Here is a 21,849-nt window from a genome sequence, read left to right on the forward strand (position 1 = left end):
AGCCCTGTTGATTCCCTCCCAAGTAAACCGAGAGAGAATGAGCAATTTAGAAAGTTGTCTATATATTTTTAAATTTTGAGACCGTAAAATTAATTATGAAAGCATTTGCAACAAAAAGGAGGATAATAGAAAAATATATTCTCTTTTCTTCTGGAGTGAAGCCAGCGATCATGAATGGGGCCAGGGGAGACACTCTAAAATCTTTACTGCGCTCTTTCCATTCCTAGAGCCCTTAGGTGGGATGAGGGGGAGGTCCATTTTAAAATTAATACGTGACAAGTTAAAGAAAACAGTGGTTCTAAAACTTTGTGCTAAGGGAGGAAATCCAGCATGAATGACTCTTGTTCAGCAAATCCAAAACTAGGGGATTTGGTTTAGAAAGGGGAGGCACCACACCCTTTTCAAACCCAACCCCCAATACACAGAGTGGGTGGAGGGAGATGGGATCTCAGAGTTCATCCATCCTAACAAGATGGAGGGCAGAGTACTTGGTACAGATACTGATAAGGTGATGGATTTGGTAATAGAAAGATAAAAAAGGGGTTTTTCTATTTTCTCGGTGAAATTTGAGCAAGGCCATCAGCTGAGAGTGAGGAGAGGGAAGGTGGCTTGAGAAGAATTGAAAAGAGAGAGACCCACCTTGGGAAGCAGGGCAGTGAGCAAGCTGAAGAAATACGGTAGGATCACTTGGCAGAGCTGATGGCTTGTGTCAGGTTTGTTCATGAATTGAAAATGGGACCTGTTAGCGTGATTGCGAGTTTTTCCTTTTTTTCCAGCAACATTCCGCTGCTCTGGTACAGGCACAGGGAAGGCAGATGGAGCCTAGGGTGGGTTTTGCCAGCATGTACCACAGAAGGAGAAAAGGACAAGGGAATTGAATGTAAATAAAGGAGCAATGTCATGATAGATGATGGGGTTTTAGTGGGTAAGGAAAGGTTTTTAAGGCATTAGGTAAGCTAAACTAAACCTCAAGGGTTCAAATCCAGCTCTATTGACCTGGAGGTCCATGCTTATTCCTTTAGGATAATGTTTCTCAAACTTGAAAATACGAAGAATTGTGTGGACACTTTGTCATAAATGCAGATTTGTGGACCATCCTCAGAAATTCTGGGACACAGCATCTTTGCTTTGTAATAACCACCAAGTGATACTGATGTGAGGGGTCTGTGGACCATTCCATGAAAAATACTGCATTGCAGTTGTTTTAGGTGAAAGTATTTGAGAGTAGAATTAGGGAGAGGGAAACTGGGTTACCCACATAACTGTTTACACTTCCCATTTCACAGCCATGAAATGATAATGTTCCCAATATTTAAGTTTCTTAACCAGATAACACAACTAAAAGCAAGCCACCATGAGGAGTAATGTTGCAATGGCCAAGGCAATAAATCCAGTCACTTTATTTTTCCACTTCCATTGGGTTCCTTGGGCAAACACAGATACAAGTATGGTGTCTAATTTTGAATCTGAAACCGGTTTAGCACGGCTTTACATCCCATGCATCAGTTTTCCAGAAAGCGAGAGAACTGTGTTCTGTTTGGGGAGAAAAAGATAAACATTCTAAGAGAAACAATCATTTCTTAAATTTGTTATATAGCTAAGCCAAATCAAATACATTTTATAAACATATAGAACAAATTTAATTATATGGATGAAACCATTTAGTGTGAGGTTTAAACGATACAAGAAAACATCAGGAAAATGATATGGCACTCATTTTCAAGAGAGAAAATAAAAGGTTCTATGTAACGCTGATAGTCAGGATTAAAAGGAAAAAAAAGCTGTATCAGTCCTTTATTTATTCTCCAACGCACTAACAGTGCTGTGTCTGTGTGAATACTGCAAGAGAGAATAGCCTGAAGAAACACCGCGACAAAGCTTTCTTTGTTTTTTTAAAATTATCCTCTTCTAATATGTATTTTTTCTACTGATTTGTACTAGGCTTACTGTGTTTGTCAGTTTGGGTATTTAGCATCTCGCCAGGGCACTGCTGTACTTTGAACAATAACAATTGATTCAGTGCACTTCTAACTATTTGTGATTACAACGATAATAACTGCCATTGGTTGAGCACTTACTCCATGTCATGTACCACATTTCTAATGATCAAGTCTATGAGGTGGGTATTATTTACTAGTTACCATTCTCTTTCTCTCTCTCTCTAGCTGGCCACATCTCAGATCTCTCTCTTCTTCTCTACATCTGCTCCCAACTCTGCTCTTTACCACCCTGCTGCTATAGGGCTGGCAACATTCTTAGAGCATTTCTAAACCTAGAGCCAAGAACAGCTTCAGCCTCTGGGCGGCTCTTCCTTCACAAAAACAAAGATATTAAATCCTAAACCTGAAACCTTACAAGGTTGCCAGCTCTAAATGCTGGCCATTATGCACTTCCTTATCTCATGCAAACATAATGTCATCTTCCTTGAAATATTTTTCTCTAATGAATACTTTGCTCTAATGGGTACTTTTCAAACTCAAGGATTGCTGAAGGAAGGAAAAAATGTAAGAAGATCTACAAACCAATTACTATTGCCATGAGTTACTTTGTAATTTGGGATGAGTTCTTTACCATTTGGGACCAAGAGGTGGTAAATATTATTATTATTCAATATGCCTTTCAATATTATTATTATTCAAGCTTAATTCAGAATTATACAAGATGGCATAATTCACCTCAACATTCATTGAATAAAACCACAACTCTGAGTTTTAAGGAAAAGTATTGGAAAGGGGAATGTTTATGCAAGTGGAGAAACTGAATACAGCTTACTGCTTCATCGTGCTATTTCCTCCTCCCCTCCTCTCTTTTTAAAAATCCAATGGCCAAATTGACATGGCTTCTTATAGTAATTATGCAATAAAAGTGCTGATGATGGTGAAGGCCAAGTGGAAGTCCCACCTAAAAGTTCCAGTGTTAGACTCACCCTTGAAGCATTTGGGGATTTCAATGGTGCCATCTATGCATTGAGCATCTACTGTATAGCTACACTTCTTTTCCTTATTTTTGCAGAAGAAAGAAATTTGTTCACCATGCAGCATTCCATTCTTAAATTTTTCTTGGACCTTTACTCTCTCTCCTTGGTATATCACAGTAGCTTTTCTAACAGATAATTTACAAGATGCTGAAAGGCAATATTTGGAGTTAAGATTTAGAAGTTCAATGAGTCTTTCTAGAAGAGAATATAGCATTTGAACCAGTAGATGGATACACTTGAAACAAATTGATCAAGACAAGAAGATTCCAAGAATGAACGTAGTAAGTAACATCAGTATCATTGCTAATAGCAGTTCTTTATCAATAATGATAAAGTTATGGCTTTCAAGGTGGTCTCTTCTTCCCCTACAGTAGCCACATAAGAAGGTCAGAGCAGAAGCATCAGATTGTAGACTTCACTGGTAAAAAAATATCTATCAGATACTGCCATTTCATGTAAGCCACCACTGCCCCACTCAAATCCCATTTATTGAGTTAGTGCACCCACCCACCAGCCACAGTGAGTGTTGGCTGCTAACAGCTTACAAATGCTGTTTTTCTCTGAAAAATTGCCTTCAGTCACAAGGAAGCCACCTCTCCCAGGAAGTTATACAAATCAGCCCACAACCCTACAGGCAGGGAAGAGAGCAGCCCATAGCCAATGACTAACTGACAAAGGGACACAAAAAGCAGGCCCTTTGTCTGTTGGTAGGATCAACTCTGGGATAGAATTCATGGTCCAGAGCTCCCAGGGGGATGAAACTGAAGCTAGGCTCTAGCTGAGACCACATCTTTGTTCAAAACATAGTCTCTGCATCAGCAGCATCAGTATCACCTGGGAACTTGGAAGAAATACAAATTCTCAGGTCCCATTCCATTCCAGATCTACCGAATCAGGAGTTGTGTTTAAACAAGCCCCCCAGGTGACTCCGACGCACAGTGAGGTTGAGAACCAGTGCCCCACTCCACCCCGCCTGCCGCACTCTCTTTCGTCTTAGATACTCACTGAATAAATCAATTGCACTTAAAAGCCCTGTCCTAGACTTTGCTTCTAGGGGACCCCAACCCAAGACTCTAGTCATACATCATTTTGCCTGCTGTGCCTAATTTCCTTTTCTGTTTGAACCATCCAGCCCACAGCAACCTGAGAAATATAGTGCTAGGCTGTCATTCTTTGCATAAACATGACTCTGACCAGGTCAAAGATAGACACCTAACTCAGCAGAAACCAGTGTGTCAAGGACAAGATGCCAGTTAGTGATGAATCCTATAGTTGAGAGGTCCTCGTGTAGAGACAAGCCAAGTTCAAGGTAAGTAAGCAGAGAAACACAGAGATGAGAGAGATCAGGAGGCCCCTAAGATATGGAAAGAGAAGCAATAGTCCCTGACTTTCAGTTACAATCCTCAGAAGGACAAATTGTGTTTCATTTCTTCATCTTCCATGTCCATAAGATTGTCCGTTGCCCTTTTATAATAAGCCTGCTTTTCCTTGAACTAGCTTGAATGTGTGGCTGGTTTTTGCAAGAACAAGAAAAGTCTTGACTAGAACAAAACAGCAAAAGATGCACACAGGCAAAGACTTAAAAAGAGTTATAGAAAATCCACACCATCTTCCACCATATTATCAATGCTTACAGAGGATCTGTTTATCTCATATGGTTTAGTCTCAAACAAGCTTGCTGAGCATGAAGCTTTCCCTTGCCCATGTGAGTCCTTGAAGCCTTTCACATGCCAATAGCTGTGAGGCAAGTCGCAGCAACAAACAGGAAATGAATGGAACAAGAAAATGGCAAGTAAAGGTGATCCACTGGATAAATTCAGAGATGTTTCGAGACCTCACCCATATTTCATACCTTTACAACTTGGCTCTGCAGACCAGTTTCCGAATTTGTTACATTCTACTTCTTCTGGGCCATCCAAGACATATGTATCGTGGCAACCAAATGTGGCTTTATCTTTGTAATAAAGTACTTGTTTTGCAGGATAGTTCACAAATCCGTTCTCTGGTCTTGATGGAAATGGACATTTTACTTCTAAAAAGTTTATTCAATAAGACATATTAGTATAAATAGCAGTGTTGTCCAGTAGTTACGGAATAGTTACACTCTAGTCTTCATTACACCATTGAATCACTAGGTGTCCCTATGACTGGAATGTAATTTCTAGGTACCTTGGTGCTTAATTCTGTCCCCCTTATCTTATACTCACAGGAATCTGGATATTAAAAAAGAAAAAAGAAACAACAACACTTTGAAAATAAATTAATGACACTACAAAGTTCTTTGGGCTTTCACATAATCATAAAGTATTATTTATTGCAAATTTCATCTCCACACAGTCTAAGATGGTGGATTTGAAAGAAGAAAAGAGAAAGAAAGAAGAAAAAGAGTCTGTCTCTTTTAATCAACAAACCATGAAATTAAAACACAAAATACTCCCTCCATGCACACTGGCATACCATTATTTAGATTTTACATTTAAAACCCAATTCTTATGATTGTCTTCAGGCTTCTATACAGCAGCCAGCATGAAATATGAAGGATAAAAATGGTGCTGCCTCCTGACTTTCTTAAGATCCTCAACAGGAGAGCCCCAAACCCATATCCCTATTTACCCCAGTATAAGAAAGCAAGGTTGGAGCCAGGAGCAAAAGGCTCTTCAGAGGTAGTTTAATGAGATGGTTTAAGAGTACAAACTCCAGAGCTGGATTGTGTGGCTCAACTTTGGCTCTTCCACACATTGAATAAAAAATAACCTATGAGTCTATAATAATACAAAAAAAAATCTATGGAAGAAAAGCCCTTCTCTATAGAAGAACGCGAGCTAATAAATATAGAAGAAAGATAGAATTAGAAAGTCACTATTTTGCAACCACTAGTATGATAATTGACTGAGTCAAGGATCATCAATGGATACTAAAATGACTGCTAGAGAGTAGATATTCACATGATCTCAAAGTATCACCCACAGGTTCCTTCCTAATTCCAAAGAGAAAGAGATGCCTTTACCAAGAGAAGATCTGGTACACTCCACCTCACCAAGGGGGTCAAACTAAACACAACCAATGATGGACTGACACTATGTGCCTCCTGATGTGATGGAATGCATTCTTAACAAAATTATTTAACTTGAGTCTAATCACAAGTAAATAATCAACCAAATTCAGACTATGGAACATTCTACAAGGCAAATAACCTGTACTCTTCAAAAATGTCAGGGAAAGACAACTAAAAAGACAGATCATTCTTAATTAAAGGAGACTAGAGAGACATGACAACTAAACAGAATGTGTGATTCTTGATTAGATCACGCATAAAACAAAACACATTTGTAAAAGATACTTCTGTGTCAATTGGAAACGTTTGCATATGAAGTAAATTTTAGTTGTTTATATTGTTATAATTATTTAAATGGGTGCTAATAATTCAAAACATGTTAAATGTCTTGGGTACAGTGGTAATACAGGAGATTCTTAGGACATTCATACTGAAGTATTTATGGGTAGGTGTCATGATGTGTACAACTCATTTTCAGATGTTTCAGGAAAAAGAAGTATCTGTCTGTGGAGAGAGAGAATGCCACAGCATGTTGACAGTTGGCACATCTAGGTGAAGGGTTGAAAAAAAGAAAAAACACCTTACTGCTTGGGACTTGGGAGAGTTAAATGAAGTGACATAAATATAGCGGGAGACCAGTGCCCAGCCCAGAGTTAAGTCCCCCAAAAGGTGCTAGGTATTATTATTAGTAGTGGTTTCCAATGCTAAAAAGTACTTGGGTTTCAAATCATTCAATAGACGTCCGTAATATCTACTACAGGAGAAATTAACAGTCCCTAGGATGCTCCTCGTGTACACGATAAATTTTAAAACTTATCTACTTGTTCTGCAGTTGACAAATTCAAAGACAGTAATGATAGGTCAAATTAAAGGAGGAAGAGTTTTCCCCATAATTTTTTTAAAAAAATCAAATATTCTCATGATCCTTAAATTTGGGTTAAGACTATAAAAGCTTATAACAAACTGATTACAACCCAGTTTTTCACCTTTGTCTCCTAGGACTCCCCAGTTTCAATCCAGGCTTCTCTTTCTCAGTCTCACCACAACATTCAGCTGTCCATCCACACACCCTGTTCTTTCATGCCTCCCTGACTTTCCTCATCCTGTGCCCTGTGTGCGTGCCTTCTCCTCGTTCTCCACTTCTCCTCCAAGCCCCTACTCTGGCAAGTTTCCCCAGGCAGCTCCAGGCAGTTTATTGCATTATATATTATTCTCCTGAGGTCAGAAACCAGGTCTCGTTCATCTGGGATCTTGATTGCCCAGTTTACTGCCTGGCACATGGTAGATGCCAATAAACATTTGAATATGTTCATTTGAAACACTCCATGATAGTGGAATTTTCCATACTTTCCAAAAAGGGGTCTGTACTACCATGATTACTTTGTCTTACAATTGCACTTACCCCTGCATTCTGGTAATTCAGTCCAATTTCCATGTGCTGTGCAGGTAACTGTATCATTTCCAAACATCGCATAGGATGGCAAACATTCAAAGACTGCCTTGCTTCCATAGAGGGAGTGGTTTCCAGCCAACGGCTTATAAACGCTTAGTTTTGCAAACTTAGGTATGGGTGGTGGAGGGCATTTTATAGCTGGGAAAAGAAAGAACTATCATTTTTGTGAAAAAAGTTGAGTCTTTTAAATATACTCTCTCCAGAAAGAAAAAAGTCCAAAGATTAACTTGAAAAAATGCAAAATTTGATCAAATGCCAGAGTAAAAACAGTCAATTGTAGAAGATAAATAAAATATGATCTGAAAATCAGATGTCTGAACCAGTCAAAACACTAAAAAAATGAAGTAAATGGAAGTCTTGCCACAATGAATTTGCCTTTTACAATAACACAATGCTTAGGTTTCCATAAGTCTTTGACCCAAATGCTACCTTGAAAGATGATGCTGGAAGTCAGAATTGGAGGAGGACATTGCTGAGAGACTATCCTGCAATAACCGCTGATGATAGCAACTTGGTGAAAGTCGTTTGCGACATCTAAGTTGCACTGCTAGTTCAGGCTTGTTGGTTCGTATTGAATACCTCCTGACTTTGCACCATGTGTGTGTGGAGCTTACCCAAGTAGCTTCTCATGGAGACATGTAGTGGATTGTCATCCTGCCCTGACTAATCCCAGGTTTCAACAAGTCCAGGGAAAGTGATACTGACATAATGGAAGACAGAGCAGACCAAAATGTGATTTAACTTGAATTGTCTAGATCCTTGTTACTCAAAGTGTAATCCACGGACTAGCAGCACGGGCATTGCCTGGGAGCCTGTCAGAAATGCAGAAGCTCAGACACGCCCCCCACCCCAGACCCACAAATCAGAATCTGCATTTTAACCAGATGCACAGGTGATTCTCATACATTAAAGTACGAGAAACACTCATTTAGAATAGATTGAAGCTAAAGTAGCCTTTCTACTTGTAACTAAAAAAGGAAAAGTAACTTTATGAAAAGGATATAAATCTGCTTCAACAGGAAACTATTTATAGGAACCATGGTGATTCCTACTGCTGAGTAAAGGACTCTACTTGATTTATCCTTACAAAACTTCTTTTTGGAAATTCAATTTTTCTTAAATCGTTCATTTGAAATTGCTTTACTTTTCCACTTGCTTTTGCTAGAACAGACCCCACTGAAATGTTAAAGAACCATAAATAACATTGTAATGCCCTGGCCTCCGGGTCAAAGATTGGACTTACGTACATCACAAGTTAGGGAACATAAGAACGTCCCTCCCTAAACAAGCAAAGCCCAAAGCTGACCCTGACTGCTCACCTGAGCATCACGTGAATAAACCATCAGTGCCTCTTGGAGGAACCTTAATCAGCTCCTAAGATGCAAGGCCCTTGAATGGGCTCTAAGTTTACTTGTCTTTCTCTTCACTAGCCTCACTTCCTGAGGGCAGAGCTAAGTCTCCTTCAGCCTCAGTGCTGAGAACAAGGCATGGCATGTATTAGGTCCTCAATACATGTTTATCTAATACATGAGTGAGTGAGTGAATGAATGAGGATCCAGAGTGGGACGAAGGTATTTGATGCCACTGTTTCCAGAAGTTCTTCTAGTCAAATGATGGCAGTCTCTGATAGACCAATGACACACACATCCAAGCCCCTGCCAAAACATTGTGGGAGTGATGGAATTAACAAACCCACAAATCACTGGCTCCACCAGGAGGAGCGTACAAATGTGTTCACGAGTAGAATGCTTTCCTTCTGTTGTTCCAAAGTGGTTGTTTCATCCTCCACTGAAAGATGATCACAGGAGGAACATTCCCCATAAGAGTGACCAACCTTCTCATTGAGCTGGACTGAGGGGTTTCCAGAGCACAGAACTTACAGCGCTAAAACCAGGCAAGTCCCAGGCAAACCAACTGTTCACCTTCCCCATAACTGGGACCCACAGACTCACGACTACAGACAGGAAGGTCTGGACTCCATTTTCCTTCCTCAGTGCATTTAGCAGAATTAGTTCCATTCAGATAAAATCTGCAAAAGGAAAATTTAATCCATCAAGCAGTAAAATAATCCATCGACAGCATCTCAAATGTCTTCTCCATTGAGCATTGCTTCAGTTAATACTATTGACTTTTTTCCCATCTTATAACTCTGTTTTCCTGAGGAGCTTAACTCTCATCTAAGGCTCACTGAGTCTCTCAGCCTAATGCTGCAGGTGTGTCACTGAAGAATAGGAGGGTTCCATAGCTGTGGGTATGGAAGCCAAACCCCCAAATCTCTCATCTCCAACCAGCTGGCCAAGTTAACTTCTTCTTACATAAAGCGAAGAATCATCGATTTTTCAGAATCACAAAAATGAATTAAATTGAGTAATCTCTACTATTCATTTTCTGACAGCCGACTGACACAAATGTGTAAAAACAATGCAGTCTATTTCCACTAAAACTGTAACATTCTGTCCTCGAAGCCAATGTTTTCAAGGTTGTTGTCATCTGACCCACCAGTAAATTGGTTTTTCAGATGAAAGTATTGCATTTCTCTTTCATGTAGAGTAGTTCCTAATCTCCAATCCCAAAAAAGGATCTTCAGTAAAATTTTGCCCTAATGTGCAGCCAACTTGCTATTGACAATATCACCAGTGGTGTCTCTGCTCATAAGGCAGGTGAGCTATATGACCAACCGTAAGAGCTTTCTTCCTGGGGGCGTTGTACTGCATCAGGTGAGGATTCAGAGAACTCTGCTCTACATCATCACACTCCCAACCTTCATAGAATTCTCTTCTAGAGACTTCCAAGCCAGTCAATCAAATTAGCCTCATAACTAAAGCCCAAGACCAATTCCTAAAATAATTTAAACCTCATGCCAAGATTTGGCCCAGAGATGATAAGGCATTATCACCTAGTTTCAATCATTTCAATGTACCTTCTCAGATAAGAAACTACTCAGAAGCAGAAAAATGAGATATATTTCACTAGTTATATTCTCTACCCCTTCCTCTTGTGTATTTGTATTCTGCAAGCCCAGCCTAAGCTAGAAATCAAACATGGACCAGTCTTGATGTTTAGCTTAAGGGCACAGAAAGTGCTGCATCTGTCAGCTACTCTGTCACCCAGAAGTCCTTACCCAGTGTTACAAGCAAAGCTGATCGTGTTGGGATATTCAAAAGTTGTGTAGCGTACAGCTCCATTTTCTAAGATTCCAGCAAAAGGACATACTCTGGCTGTGATTTAAAGATAAAAAGGTAAATTTCTATTTACAGAACTTCCTATTAAAATAAAAACACAAACTCATTTCTATCCTTTGATCCATTAATTCTAATTATTCTAAGAAAATACATCCCACAACTAGAAGGACCTGCAACTAAGGTATACAACTATGTACCAGGGTAGGGGGGTGGGATGGGGGTGGGGGGTTTGGGAAATAAAGCGGAAAAAGAAAAGATTGGCAACAGTTGTTAGCCCAGGTGCCAATCCTTAAAAAAAAAAAAAAAAAGGAAGATTGGCAACAGTTGTTAGCCTAGGTGCCAATATTTAAAAAAAAAAAAGAAAAAGGAAAGAAAACAAGTCAAACGATGTACGCGCTAATGTGTTCATTACATTGTTACCTCTAATAACAAAAATTGGACAGTCTAAATGTTCGCTATTAGGGTATTGTTTTAATTAATGATGGTAAAGCAACAGTTGAACTATGATGCAGCCAACAAAATATGGATTATGAAGACTATAGAGACATAGTCAATATTTCTGATACGCTAAGGAAGACAGAAAAATACAAAATGGTCTCTATTCTCTGCAATGATGCAAAAATACATACATGGAAAATAATGTGCAGAATGAAATAGTGTTCCAAAGTTATGGCTGATTTTGATGAAAATTTTCCCTAATGATGTCATAATGATTTTTCGTTAAAAGTTTTGTCTTTTTTAATCAAAAGCATGTTAAAATCATTTGTATGAACATGTATAATTTTCACAAACGGCCATGTCTATATGACCAAAATAACAAGAGCTCAGATAGGTCCATATAGTTATTTTTACTGCTTAACTTCTACATAAAATTTCCAGAAATTCTCTCTGGTGGATTGCTCAATATTTGACCATAAAAGAATTATGCCAGGGGCCGGCCCAGTGGCGCAGTGGTTAAATGCGCATGTTCTGTTTCAGCGGCCCGGGGTTCGCTGGTTCGGATCCCAGGTTCGGACATGGCACTGCTTGGCAAGCCATGCTCTGGTAGGCATCTCACATATAAAGTAGAGGAAGATGGGCATGGATATTAGCTCAGTCTTCCTCAGCAAAAAGAGGAGGATTGGCAGCAGATGTTAGCTCAGAGCTAATCTTCCTCAAAAAAAAAAGAATTATGCCAGCATGATATCAAAGAACCATGTTCTGAGGGATAAATAAAAGCAACCATCTACCATAAAACAAAGCAATATATATATAATTTATATTATATTATTAATTTAATATAATACACAATATATTTATATTCTATTATAATTTATAACATAGACATAACATAGAAGAAATTTATATTCATTTCAGTAACTATTAAATCTGCTTTCATTCTGAGGCAAAGTCCAAAGATATGATGATTCCTCGAGTTTTATTTTTTCAAGTGTCTCTTTGGCATCTTTTAGGTGCCAGAGTATCTCTACGTCTCTTTTCACTTCTACAATATTTCCTTCTCCTTTTATCATACCAGGTCTCTTTTTACATCTCCCCTAGTCCAGGCTATGCTCGTCTCCTGTGCTCTAAAGAGCACTTATTGCACTTAGTCTCCTCTCCCTTGGAGAAGGCTCCAGAGCCTCTTGTTTCTTCCCAGCCCTCCACTCCGCAGCCCTGCTGGCCCTCTGCACCCTGAGCATGACGAGGTAGGCTATCCCCTGAAATGTCCAGAATCCACGTGAGGGGAGAGAATGTGTGAGCAGGCACTGACTTACGTAGACATTTCAGAGTGTTGATGGGCCAACGTCCTGTGAGAGGGCAGGTAAACCGTCTCATGACTCCGCGGGACACATAGCCCGGCTGGCAGGAGTACACTATTTCCTCCCCTGGGACATAGGATGTTTTTAATGGAACAACTGTGGCAAACGGTAAATCATCTGGCTTGGGACAGGCTGAAATAGAGCACAAAGCAGTTGGTTAAGAAATCTCTATTTGCATTTTTAAGTTCAGCTAGCACACACAAATGAAAAATATTTAACGCTGCCAATAAGAAGTATGCCGAGTTCCGTAGCAAATACTTGATGTATACAACGTCTCATCTAATCTCCTCAACAATCCTTTGAAGGTTGTTTGAAGGAGCTATTGTTATCCCCATTTTACAGGTCAGTACACTGAGGCTTAAATTGGCTAAATATCTTATAGAGGAACCTTAAGCATGGCTGTATCAAAGAATAAGTATTAATCCAGCCTCTCCAGCATCCACCCTAAAGAGAACTTATCATTATTGATCCCTGGCAGATACTAGGGGGTTGGATATATTAATTATTTTTGCAAAAGCAAAGAGTACTTACTGTTAATTGCAATAGTAACATGGCAGAGAAAACTCGAGAACAAGATGAGCACTGGAGAAATCATTGTGGATGATTCACACTGACACTACCAAAATGGCCTTCTTCTACTAAAAAGAGAGATGCAAATATAAAAGTGTTTAAATATTAACCATTTTCTGTTACTCTTATCTCTGTAAATAGAAGATAGAGCATCATGATCTAAAAGGAATTCTGAGACCTACGTCCTTTAATCATTTACTTTTCACTTCTGTGGGTCTGTTGTGAAATCTTTGGTAGATATTTCCTGTCTTCATGACTCTTATGTTAATGGCATAAAACAGTTCGTTCTTGCCTCTGATAGAATCCTGCTGATTCCCAGACTGCTGGGTCTCTAGTATGGACCTCTCATTCTCCATCCCCTGCTTTGTGTACATAGTGGATGGAGCACCAAAAGACTAAAGTGCCTGCTTCACCCACAGCCTTGACATATAAACTTAGTACCATCACTTACTCTCTGCGTGTCAGTCTCCACACCTCTAAAATGATACTCCAGTTTCCAGATGTATGATTCTAAAGAATATCTTCACAGAGGCATCTAAAACTGTAATGCCTAAAAAACTGAGCTCATCATCCTCTCTCACAAAATGATTATTTCTTCCAGATTCCTCTTTCACCAGCAGTTAGTAACAAGATCCTCCTGGTAGTTCCAGTTACAACCTTAGAGCTATCCCTGAATCCTCAATCTTCTCACATCAAATCAACACAAAGTCCGGCTCATCCCTTCTTAATACTTCTTAGATCTGCCTAGACAGATTTCTAGATCTGTTTTAAGGATTGGAAAGTTGACGTGAAATTACAAGTTGGGACTCAAAGAACAAGTGAAGTTGAGTAGGAGGAGAGAATGGCCAACACTGATAATGTTGCTTGGGAGAGTTCACCAGGGGCCATCCATGATGTCATAGGTTTCTCATGCATCATTTGCTCTAAGGGACTGGCCATACTAATGGACAATGGCCAGACAATATACAAAAATAGAACTCTGACCTGTTATCTCTATAGCAACCAATCCGGGAAGCCAAATCACAACCTCTGTAGCAATTGGCTCAATTTAGGACCAAACAGAGAAAACAAAATATGTTCTTCTAACCAATCACATAGGATGCCTGGCTTCTAGTTAGTCTGCCTCGATCTTCCCCATACCAACAACCTCCAATCACAGCATACTTGAACTTCCCTTTTTCATCCACTACAAAATCTTCCCACTGCTCTAACTGACTTTGAGTGTCTGCCAAACACAAACGATGATGGCTGACTCCCTTGCTGTAGCAAGCTCTGAATAAATAGCCTTTGCTCGTTCTCATTTAGGTGGTCTTCGTTTATGTCCACAGGTCTAAAGTTCCTTGAGACACATCAGTTTAAGAAATGTTCTCATCAGGCCGTGATTGCTAGACTATGCTTCTAATGAACATTGTGTTCCATGAAAAGAGAAAAAGCATACTGCCATTAATATAAAATAATGGTTGTCCTTCCCCTTTTGTGATTAAATCACAATCTTCACACATACACGCGCACACGTGCACGTGCACACACACACACGCTCCATCTTCCGCTTCTAAGGAGAAGAATTCTTGTTTTCTAGGTCACTGCCAGGCTCTGCTTTATTGGGGAGAATTCCCTCAATGAGTGGAGAAGAGAGAAGACTAATGAAGAGAGGCAAGTTGTTCTATATAATAAAGATCTGAGGTAGACCAAGAGAGGAAAGAGAGAGAAACCAAAGAGGCTGGGCATCAGGAAAAGAAACTTCGGGAAGTTTGAAATGGAGAAGATAACATTTTTGGCAGCAGCTGCAAACTGAACGATAGACATTGATAGGAGCAGTGATGAGAGAGGGCTTTTTAAAGATGTTTGCTGAAGGGCGTACTCTCTCATGAGGGAACCTTCTGGAGAGGTGGAAATATTCTATATTTTATTTTGGTGGTTGTTACTTGGGTACACGCAGTTACCAAAACTCATCCGACTAAACATCTAAGAGCTGTGCATTTTATTATATGTTAATTATACCTCAATTTTAAGACAATGCATTCCTCCCTCCCTCCTTTATTCCTTCCTTCTTCCCTGTCTTGCTTCGTCCTTCCTTGCTTCCTTCCTGCCTGCCCTGAGTGGAGCAGTCATGGTGGCCTTTGTGAGGATAACAGCCCAGTGTTGTCACAGGATTGGCTATGTACAAGCGATTGAGCAAAGAAGCAAATATGTCGAGGATAATGGGAGTCAGAATTCTTACTGATAAAGAGAAGAAGCAACATGAAAAGAAGGCAAGTTTGAATGAATCCTGTGGTGTGGGACTGGAAGTGGAGATATCAGTACAAATTTTGCATGTATGTAGACGGCTACAGAAATAAATATAGATATAAAGATGTGTGCATGTGTATGTGTATGTATGTCTGTACGTAAATCTAATTCCTAGCTCTGTCCACTAAGATAGCCTGGGAATGGCAATACACCCGTGGCAATGAGCACACCTAGTGCCTAGATCTTGCTTTCTAAATACAGGTCTCTACTGAAAGACACCAAGTCTCCTTGGAAAATTTGCTGAGTCTAGGACTAGGGCAGGGAAAGCGCAAGATAAGCTTGGAACATGACGTTGTGAAGACAACTCAGGAAATGCTCAGAGAATGATAGGGACAGGTTAAAAGGACACAGAAGTCATTTGAAGGGGCTCTCACTCATTGAATACGGAACAATTTGAATGTCAAAATAACTAATGATAGTAATGAATTATAATTCGTTGACTAAAACAGGAATCAAGAAGTCCACATTGTTTACTGACAGCAGTAAACATATTAACAAATATATGGGAAGATAAGAAAGTTCTTCCTTACAGTAGAATGCCAATCAATACAGTAGGAATACTGTAACCAGAAAATCGCAATTTTTAATCACCATAGAAATATTTAATTCCGGCAAGAAATATCAATAGATGCTAAAACTAGGAGGTGTTATTGGGATGAGAAATGAGATGTTCATATAGCCTTAAAAGTGTCTCCACATAAAATAATTATTGATCATAAAGGAGAAAAAAGGAATTTATAGTGGAGGAACCTGGCAGACACCATCTTAATGAAATAATCAAAATTAATACCACCATTAAAGGGACAAATTGACATTGTCCCTTTTGCATCCCCCAATAGGATGCAATGAGAAGAACACAGCATCTCTTCTGTGATATTCCTGCCAAAAGCATAAGAACACGGGTTGTGTCATGAGAAAGTATCACACAGACCCAAGTTGAAGGACATGATGCACAATGACTGCCCTGTAACCTTCAGAAAGGCCAAGACTGAGGGAGTCGAGTGAGACAGTGGGCGGGTGAACTCTGTGGCCCTCTTGCTCTGAGCACCTGAGGGGATGTTTGGTGAGACTTGAATGGGGTTTCAGGGTAAGGAGGCTCTGGAAGTTTTTTGTTCTGCTCTTGGAAATTTTCTGTATGTTTGAAATTGTTTAAAAATGTAACAACAAAAAAAGAACTTGCGATCTTTTGTAGTTTCCGTGAGAGGACTTTTAATGAGATACTATTCTTAAATTGGACAATATGAGACTTTAGCTTTTATTTACATGACCCTGTAAAAATTGGTGTAGTAGATAGAAATTTCTCAGTTTTAAGTTTATATATATATATATATATATATATATACACACACACACACATATTAGAGAGAGAAAGAAGTAGGTGTAGATAGATAGATGGATAGATAGATACACACACACATATACATTTTTTTAATCATTGACATGTCTCTCCTATTTGCCAGATACTGAACTTTGGGAAATGATGCAAAAATAATACTAACAGGAAAATGAAGAAACAACTCAATCAAATTTAGTTAGACAGTTTTTGGAAAGAGTCACATGTGTTTGTGGGTTTTGTTGTGGCTTTTTTCCTTTTGGCTAATAAAATTTTCCCTTGTTTGTATAATTAAATACAAAGATAATGGAAGGTAATGTGCACAATTAATAAACTATAATTCTTATTAGAGTCCTGAGTGCTTTGCCACTTGAATCTGTCTGAGAATTACGAGACAGTCCCAGAATTCTTTCGAAAACACACATGGGTCTAATGAAAAGCCTTTACAATGCGCCTTAAGATGAGACGCAATCGTTCATCTTCCAGTTGGTGATTTATTGTTCTGAATAACTTTAGCACCATGTGGTTGATCTGTAGTCCAATCTACCCTCCCCCCACATAGTTCAACTCACATTCCAATAACTAACTTATGAGAATAACCAAGGAGCTGGCTGATAATCAATGTGAAATGACATTTTAAAGACATACTTACACTTACCATTGACGTTTAGTTTGGCAAAGCAAATGGACAAACTGTTAAGAAAAAATCCAAGGCATTTTGGTAAATCAAGTGGCCGTTTCGTATTGTTGGGGTTATGCTTACCACTAAGATTAACCAACCCTTGGATTTAATGTTGTACATAGTATGCTACATTTTATTAGCCATGAACAAGAATACGTAGACACTTAGGTTGAAGAATATGTGAAATTTGTTTTACAAGAAACATAGGACCTTGTACTTAAAACTCTTAGTGACTTTATATGTTTTCCTACTCTGTTTTGTAAATTAAACTATAGAGACCCAGATTCAGAGTCCAAGGTTTTGTATTCCTGAAATCACATTGCATCACATGTTCAGAAACTTTCTTGTTTACTTCACAAGCAAAGACTTTGACCATAACATTAAACATTTACCAACGATTTAGAATTTAAAAAAAAAAAAAAAACTTTCAATGTTGTCTCTTTCCAGGTCGAGATTGCACCAATATCCGCCAACAAGCTCCCAGTGGAAAGATGCAAGTGCCTTTGCTCCTGTGAGAGTGAAATCTATCAGGAATAATGCAAGCATTTGCAGAGGGAATAAGGAAACACGTCATAGGGCTTAATGGACGTGATTAAATATGTCAGGACAGGTAGGGTGAACCTAAGTCAGCGCCGAGACATCTTTGTGAGAATTCTGGGATCCCCTCCATGTAAAGAGCTTTTACCTTGAAGAAACTAGTATCTTGGTATACTACAACTTCTATCGTTAGCTAGAGCAGTTCTTCTTAATCTTGGCTGCACGTTATAATCTCCCAGACTGTTTTTATTTAAATAGAAAAATTTAACAGAATTTCTGGGGGTGAGGCCCAGGAATTGGAAATTTTGTAAAGTGCCCAGGTAATTGTGATGGCAGTGAGGGTTGAGACCCACTGATTCAGCATGCCAATATTTACCTGTCAGGTTCAACTAGTAGGGTTCCAGCACATACATTCTCTCTCTTGCCAAAGAAAGGCTACTTTCTATCTTGCATGACTCCTTGATCTCTTGTGAGTAATTCCTGGGTTCGATGAATCCCTTCATTTTTTTTTAACAAACATTTACTAAGCCCTTACTGAGCTGTATTATGTAGTTGATCTTGTGATTTCGGAAATAAACAAGATGACTGTTGCCTATAAGGAGTTTACAGTTTACTAGGACTGAGACGCAATGTTACAAATGAAATGATAGGAGAAAGTCTAAGGAATTTATTCTTCTTAGAAGCATCTGTAGAAACCTCACAGAGCATATTTCATTGGGATTATGTCTTAGAGAACCTTGCGTCTAGTGGATCAGAGAGTGAGGCTGGGTGGGGGTGTCATGGTAAGGATAGATCAGGTAGTTGCCAAAGCAAGGAGACATAAAGCAGCATGATGTATTCCAAACAGCTGCAAACTGTTGGGAACATTGAATGCTGAATGTTGCTGGAGCAGAATATTTCAGGTAGGAGTAGTGGGAAATGAGGTTGGAGAGCAGGTAGGACCTAGATGACAAAGGCTCTTATACGCCAGGTTTAGCAGTTTGAACTCATCCTGAAGGCAGTGAAAGGGTGAGGTTTGAATTCTGGAAAGGGTATTGGCAGCAGAGTAGAAGATAAACTGGGGTGAGACGGTAGCGTGGGGAGAGAATGAGATTGTAAAAAGAAAAACCGTAGTACATCCCAAACTGAATTCATCTTCCATTCTCACTTTCCAAACCAACCTTGCCTTCTGTGGTATGAATGAGTGGGAGACATTTTTATGAAATGAACAGTGTGAAATGGGCCGCGTGCACACCTGGCCATGATGAACGGGAGCACTTGCTGCTCTCCTGAAGCATGCATTGGAGGGAAGGATTTTATTTCCCAAATCATGGCCTGAGGTGCCAGAGAATGGAGTCCTGGTAAACGGCTAAGGACAGTACTCAGAAACTGGAGAGAATTGTGCTGGGCAGATTCACCAACCCAGATGTTCAGGTTTTTGTTTTGTGTGCATGTGTGAGGAAGATTGGCTCTCAGCTAACATCTGTGCCAATCTTCCTCTATTTTGTATGTGGGACACTGCCACAGCACGGCTGGATGAGTAGTGTGTAGGTCCATACCTGGGATCCAAACCCACGCACCCCAGGCCACCAAAGAGGAGTGCACAAAATTAACCATTATGCCACCGGGCCAGCGCCCTAGATGATCAGCCCCACTAGATGTTCAGGTTTAAAACTGGAATTGGAGAAAAGTGCCCAGACATTGTCGTGATATAGAATCTATGGAGGAGAATGTGAACCAAATAGAAAAAAGGAGCGAAGTGTGTGGACTCCAATAGGGACGGAGGACAAGCCTGCCACCATAGAGGAAGTGTGGTGTCCTGGTTAAGGACAGAGGTTTTCATCATTTGCATTTGAGTCCTGACTCTGCCTCTTACTGGCTGTGGCATCTTGGGCAAAGTAACATTCTCTGGTCAAGTTTTTGTCTCTAAAATGAGAGTGGAAATAAAACCCTACTTCAAATGCTTGTTGTCAGGATAAAATTAGAACGCATGCAGAGTACTTACAAAGTGCCCAGCTTATGTTGAGTGCTTGATGAAACTTAGCTCTCATTAGCATTCTTCCTGTCATTAATATCAATGCCCCAGATGTCTTTCACCAAAGTATTAGAAAGTCCTACACAAAACCATGCAATAGATTTCATTGCAACGATGAATCGGTGCTCATTACCAGAAAACACAGAAGAACAAAAGACAAAACGAAAGAGCTACATTCCACACCCTATTGCAAAATGTTAGCGGTAGTTATCTCCGGGTGGTGGAATATGGGTATTTTACTTTCTTCATGTTTTTTAATACATCAGATCTTTGTTTTATTTTGTTTTTGTTGATGTTTAAAATCTAATCAATAGATAAGACAGGAAATCTATTTCCACATTTGGGGGAAAAAATAAGATACGCCTGTACGGAAATTCACAAACGCAAAAGTAGGTATGTAATTCGCATACGTTAAATGAGAATTTCTGGGAGGTGCTTAGTCCCCAAAGGGAGCACAATCATAGGACTCCCTTGCCCAGGAACTCATCTTTGTATAGAAAATATGACAAATGTTTCCCCCAAGATTCAGGAGAGTCATCAGTTCACCTGCGTAATGTCTATTGATCACTAGAAACCCCAGCCGGTTCCTCCAGAGTCAGGTTCTCAGCTGGCTCAGTCTCCTCAGCCCTCGTCCAGTCCCGGTGGGTGGGTCTGGTGTCAGTTCCCAACTCCCTCCCTTTTCCTGCTTTACATGAAGTCCGGAGTTAGGGCAAGTTTGGGACAAAAAGGCCATGACACTTTGGAACACAAAGAAGAGAACACTGGGACCTTTCACGCAGGGGTCATACACTATTTAGAAAAACATAGTGTAAGAAATTGAAAGAAAAGATCTGTACGCTCTTACCACTAGAGATTCCAAAGGGGAATGAAGCTTAATGGATGAGGGCCTGAGAATAAAATGCTGAAAATGTGTTCACTAATGATCTTATGTAGAGGAAAATGAGGCAGCCAGAGAAACTGATATGACTTCCCAAAAAGTTCTCTGATGAGCTCAGCTATAAAAAGACCATGTTGGAAAAAAAAAAGGACGGAAGAAGGGGCACGTTCCACGGAATGAAATCAAACGTAGCATAAATCAAGTCTGCAAAATGTGAGGAAGTCAGCTGATTAAACTAAGTTCAGAATGGGATAAAGATTGCAAAAGCTGCAAAGCCAAGAAAGGGTGGGATCAGAACAGGAAGAGGAAAAAGAAGTGTTGTACCTCATAAGGAAGATTGTTCATGAATATGGGAATTATGAGTTAATTTTCTGATTATGAAAGTAACATTATATCATTTTAATCAATGCAGAAAACAAAAATCGTATGATATCACCATGTAGAGTTATGTATTTTCAAAAGCAAAGTCAGGATTATATTCAGTGTACAATTTTGTGTTTTGTTTTCATATCATAAGCACTTTCCCAGGTCATTATTTATGTTTTAAAGGCATGCTTTTTATTTTTGTTTATTTTTTTTTAAAAGATTTTATTATTTCCTTTTTCTCCCCAAAGCCCCCTGGTACATAGTTGTATATTCTTCGTTGTGGGTTCTTCTAGTTGTGGTATGTGGGACACTGCCTCAGCGTGGTCTGATGAGCAGTGCCATGTCCACGCCCAGGATTCGAACCAACGAAACGCTGGGCCACCTGCAGCGGAGCGCGCGAACTTAACCACTCGGCCACGCGGCCAGCCCCTAAAGGCATGCTTTTTAAATGTAACTACATAATCCTCCATCATCTATATTTTAACCATCTCCCTACCTTTGAATGTTTAGATGGTATCTTTCACCATTATGAATAACACCACAGTTAAGATTCTTTTACAAAATCTTTGAATAAATTATTTCCTTAGGATCTTATTTCTAGATGCAGAATTATTTGAACAAAGGGTGAAATATTTTTAAGGATCCTGATACATATTGTTTGGTTGCCTTCCAGAAAGTTTAGCCCAATTTATGTTCCAACGTTTTGCTGTTTGAA

At 39.5% G+C, this 21,849-nt stretch overlaps 1 protein-coding gene across 1 annotated transcript; it reads right to left on the minus strand.

Moving 5' to 3' along the window:
• Window positions 1–1,362: 1,362 nt before the first annotated feature.
• On the minus strand, window positions 1,363–13,889 carry APOH (apolipoprotein H). Its single transcript, XM_008529289.2, has 9 exons — window positions 13,488–13,889; window positions 12,998–13,104; window positions 12,422–12,598; window positions 10,607–10,703; window positions 9,438–9,514; window positions 7,435–7,623; window positions 4,830–5,009; window positions 2,927–3,124; window positions 1,363–1,533 (listed from the first exon to the last, which is right to left on the minus strand). The coding sequence occupies exons 2-9, from the start codon at window positions 13,059–13,061 to the stop codon at window positions 1,478–1,480; spliced, it is 1,038 nt and encodes a 345-aa protein (XP_008527511.1). The 5' UTR covers window positions 13,062–13,104; window positions 13,488–13,889; the 3' UTR covers window positions 1,363–1,477.
• Between the last annotated feature and the right edge of the window lie 7,960 nt (window positions 13,890–21,849).

This window comes from Equus przewalskii, chromosome 10, assembly GCF_037783145.1.
Source record: "Equus przewalskii isolate Varuska chromosome 10, EquPr2, whole genome shotgun sequence".
Lineage (NCBI taxonomy): Eukaryota > Metazoa > Chordata > Mammalia > Perissodactyla > Equidae > Equus > Equus przewalskii.

Bases quoted from the DNA above. Each gene is read 5' to 3' on its own strand.
- APOH (XM_008529289.2), bottom strand. From the start codon at position 13,061: ATGATTTCTCCAGTGCTCATCTTGTTCTCGAGTTTTCTCTGCCATGTT. The intron at 12,599-12,997 runs GTAAGTACTCTT...GCTCTATTTCAG, and splicing joins TGTTACTATTGCAATTAACA to CCTGTCCCAAGCCAGATGAT. The intron at 9,515-10,606 runs GTAAGGACTTCT...TTCCTTTTGCAG, and splicing joins AGCTTTGCTTGTAACACTGG to ATTTTATCTGAATGGAACTA.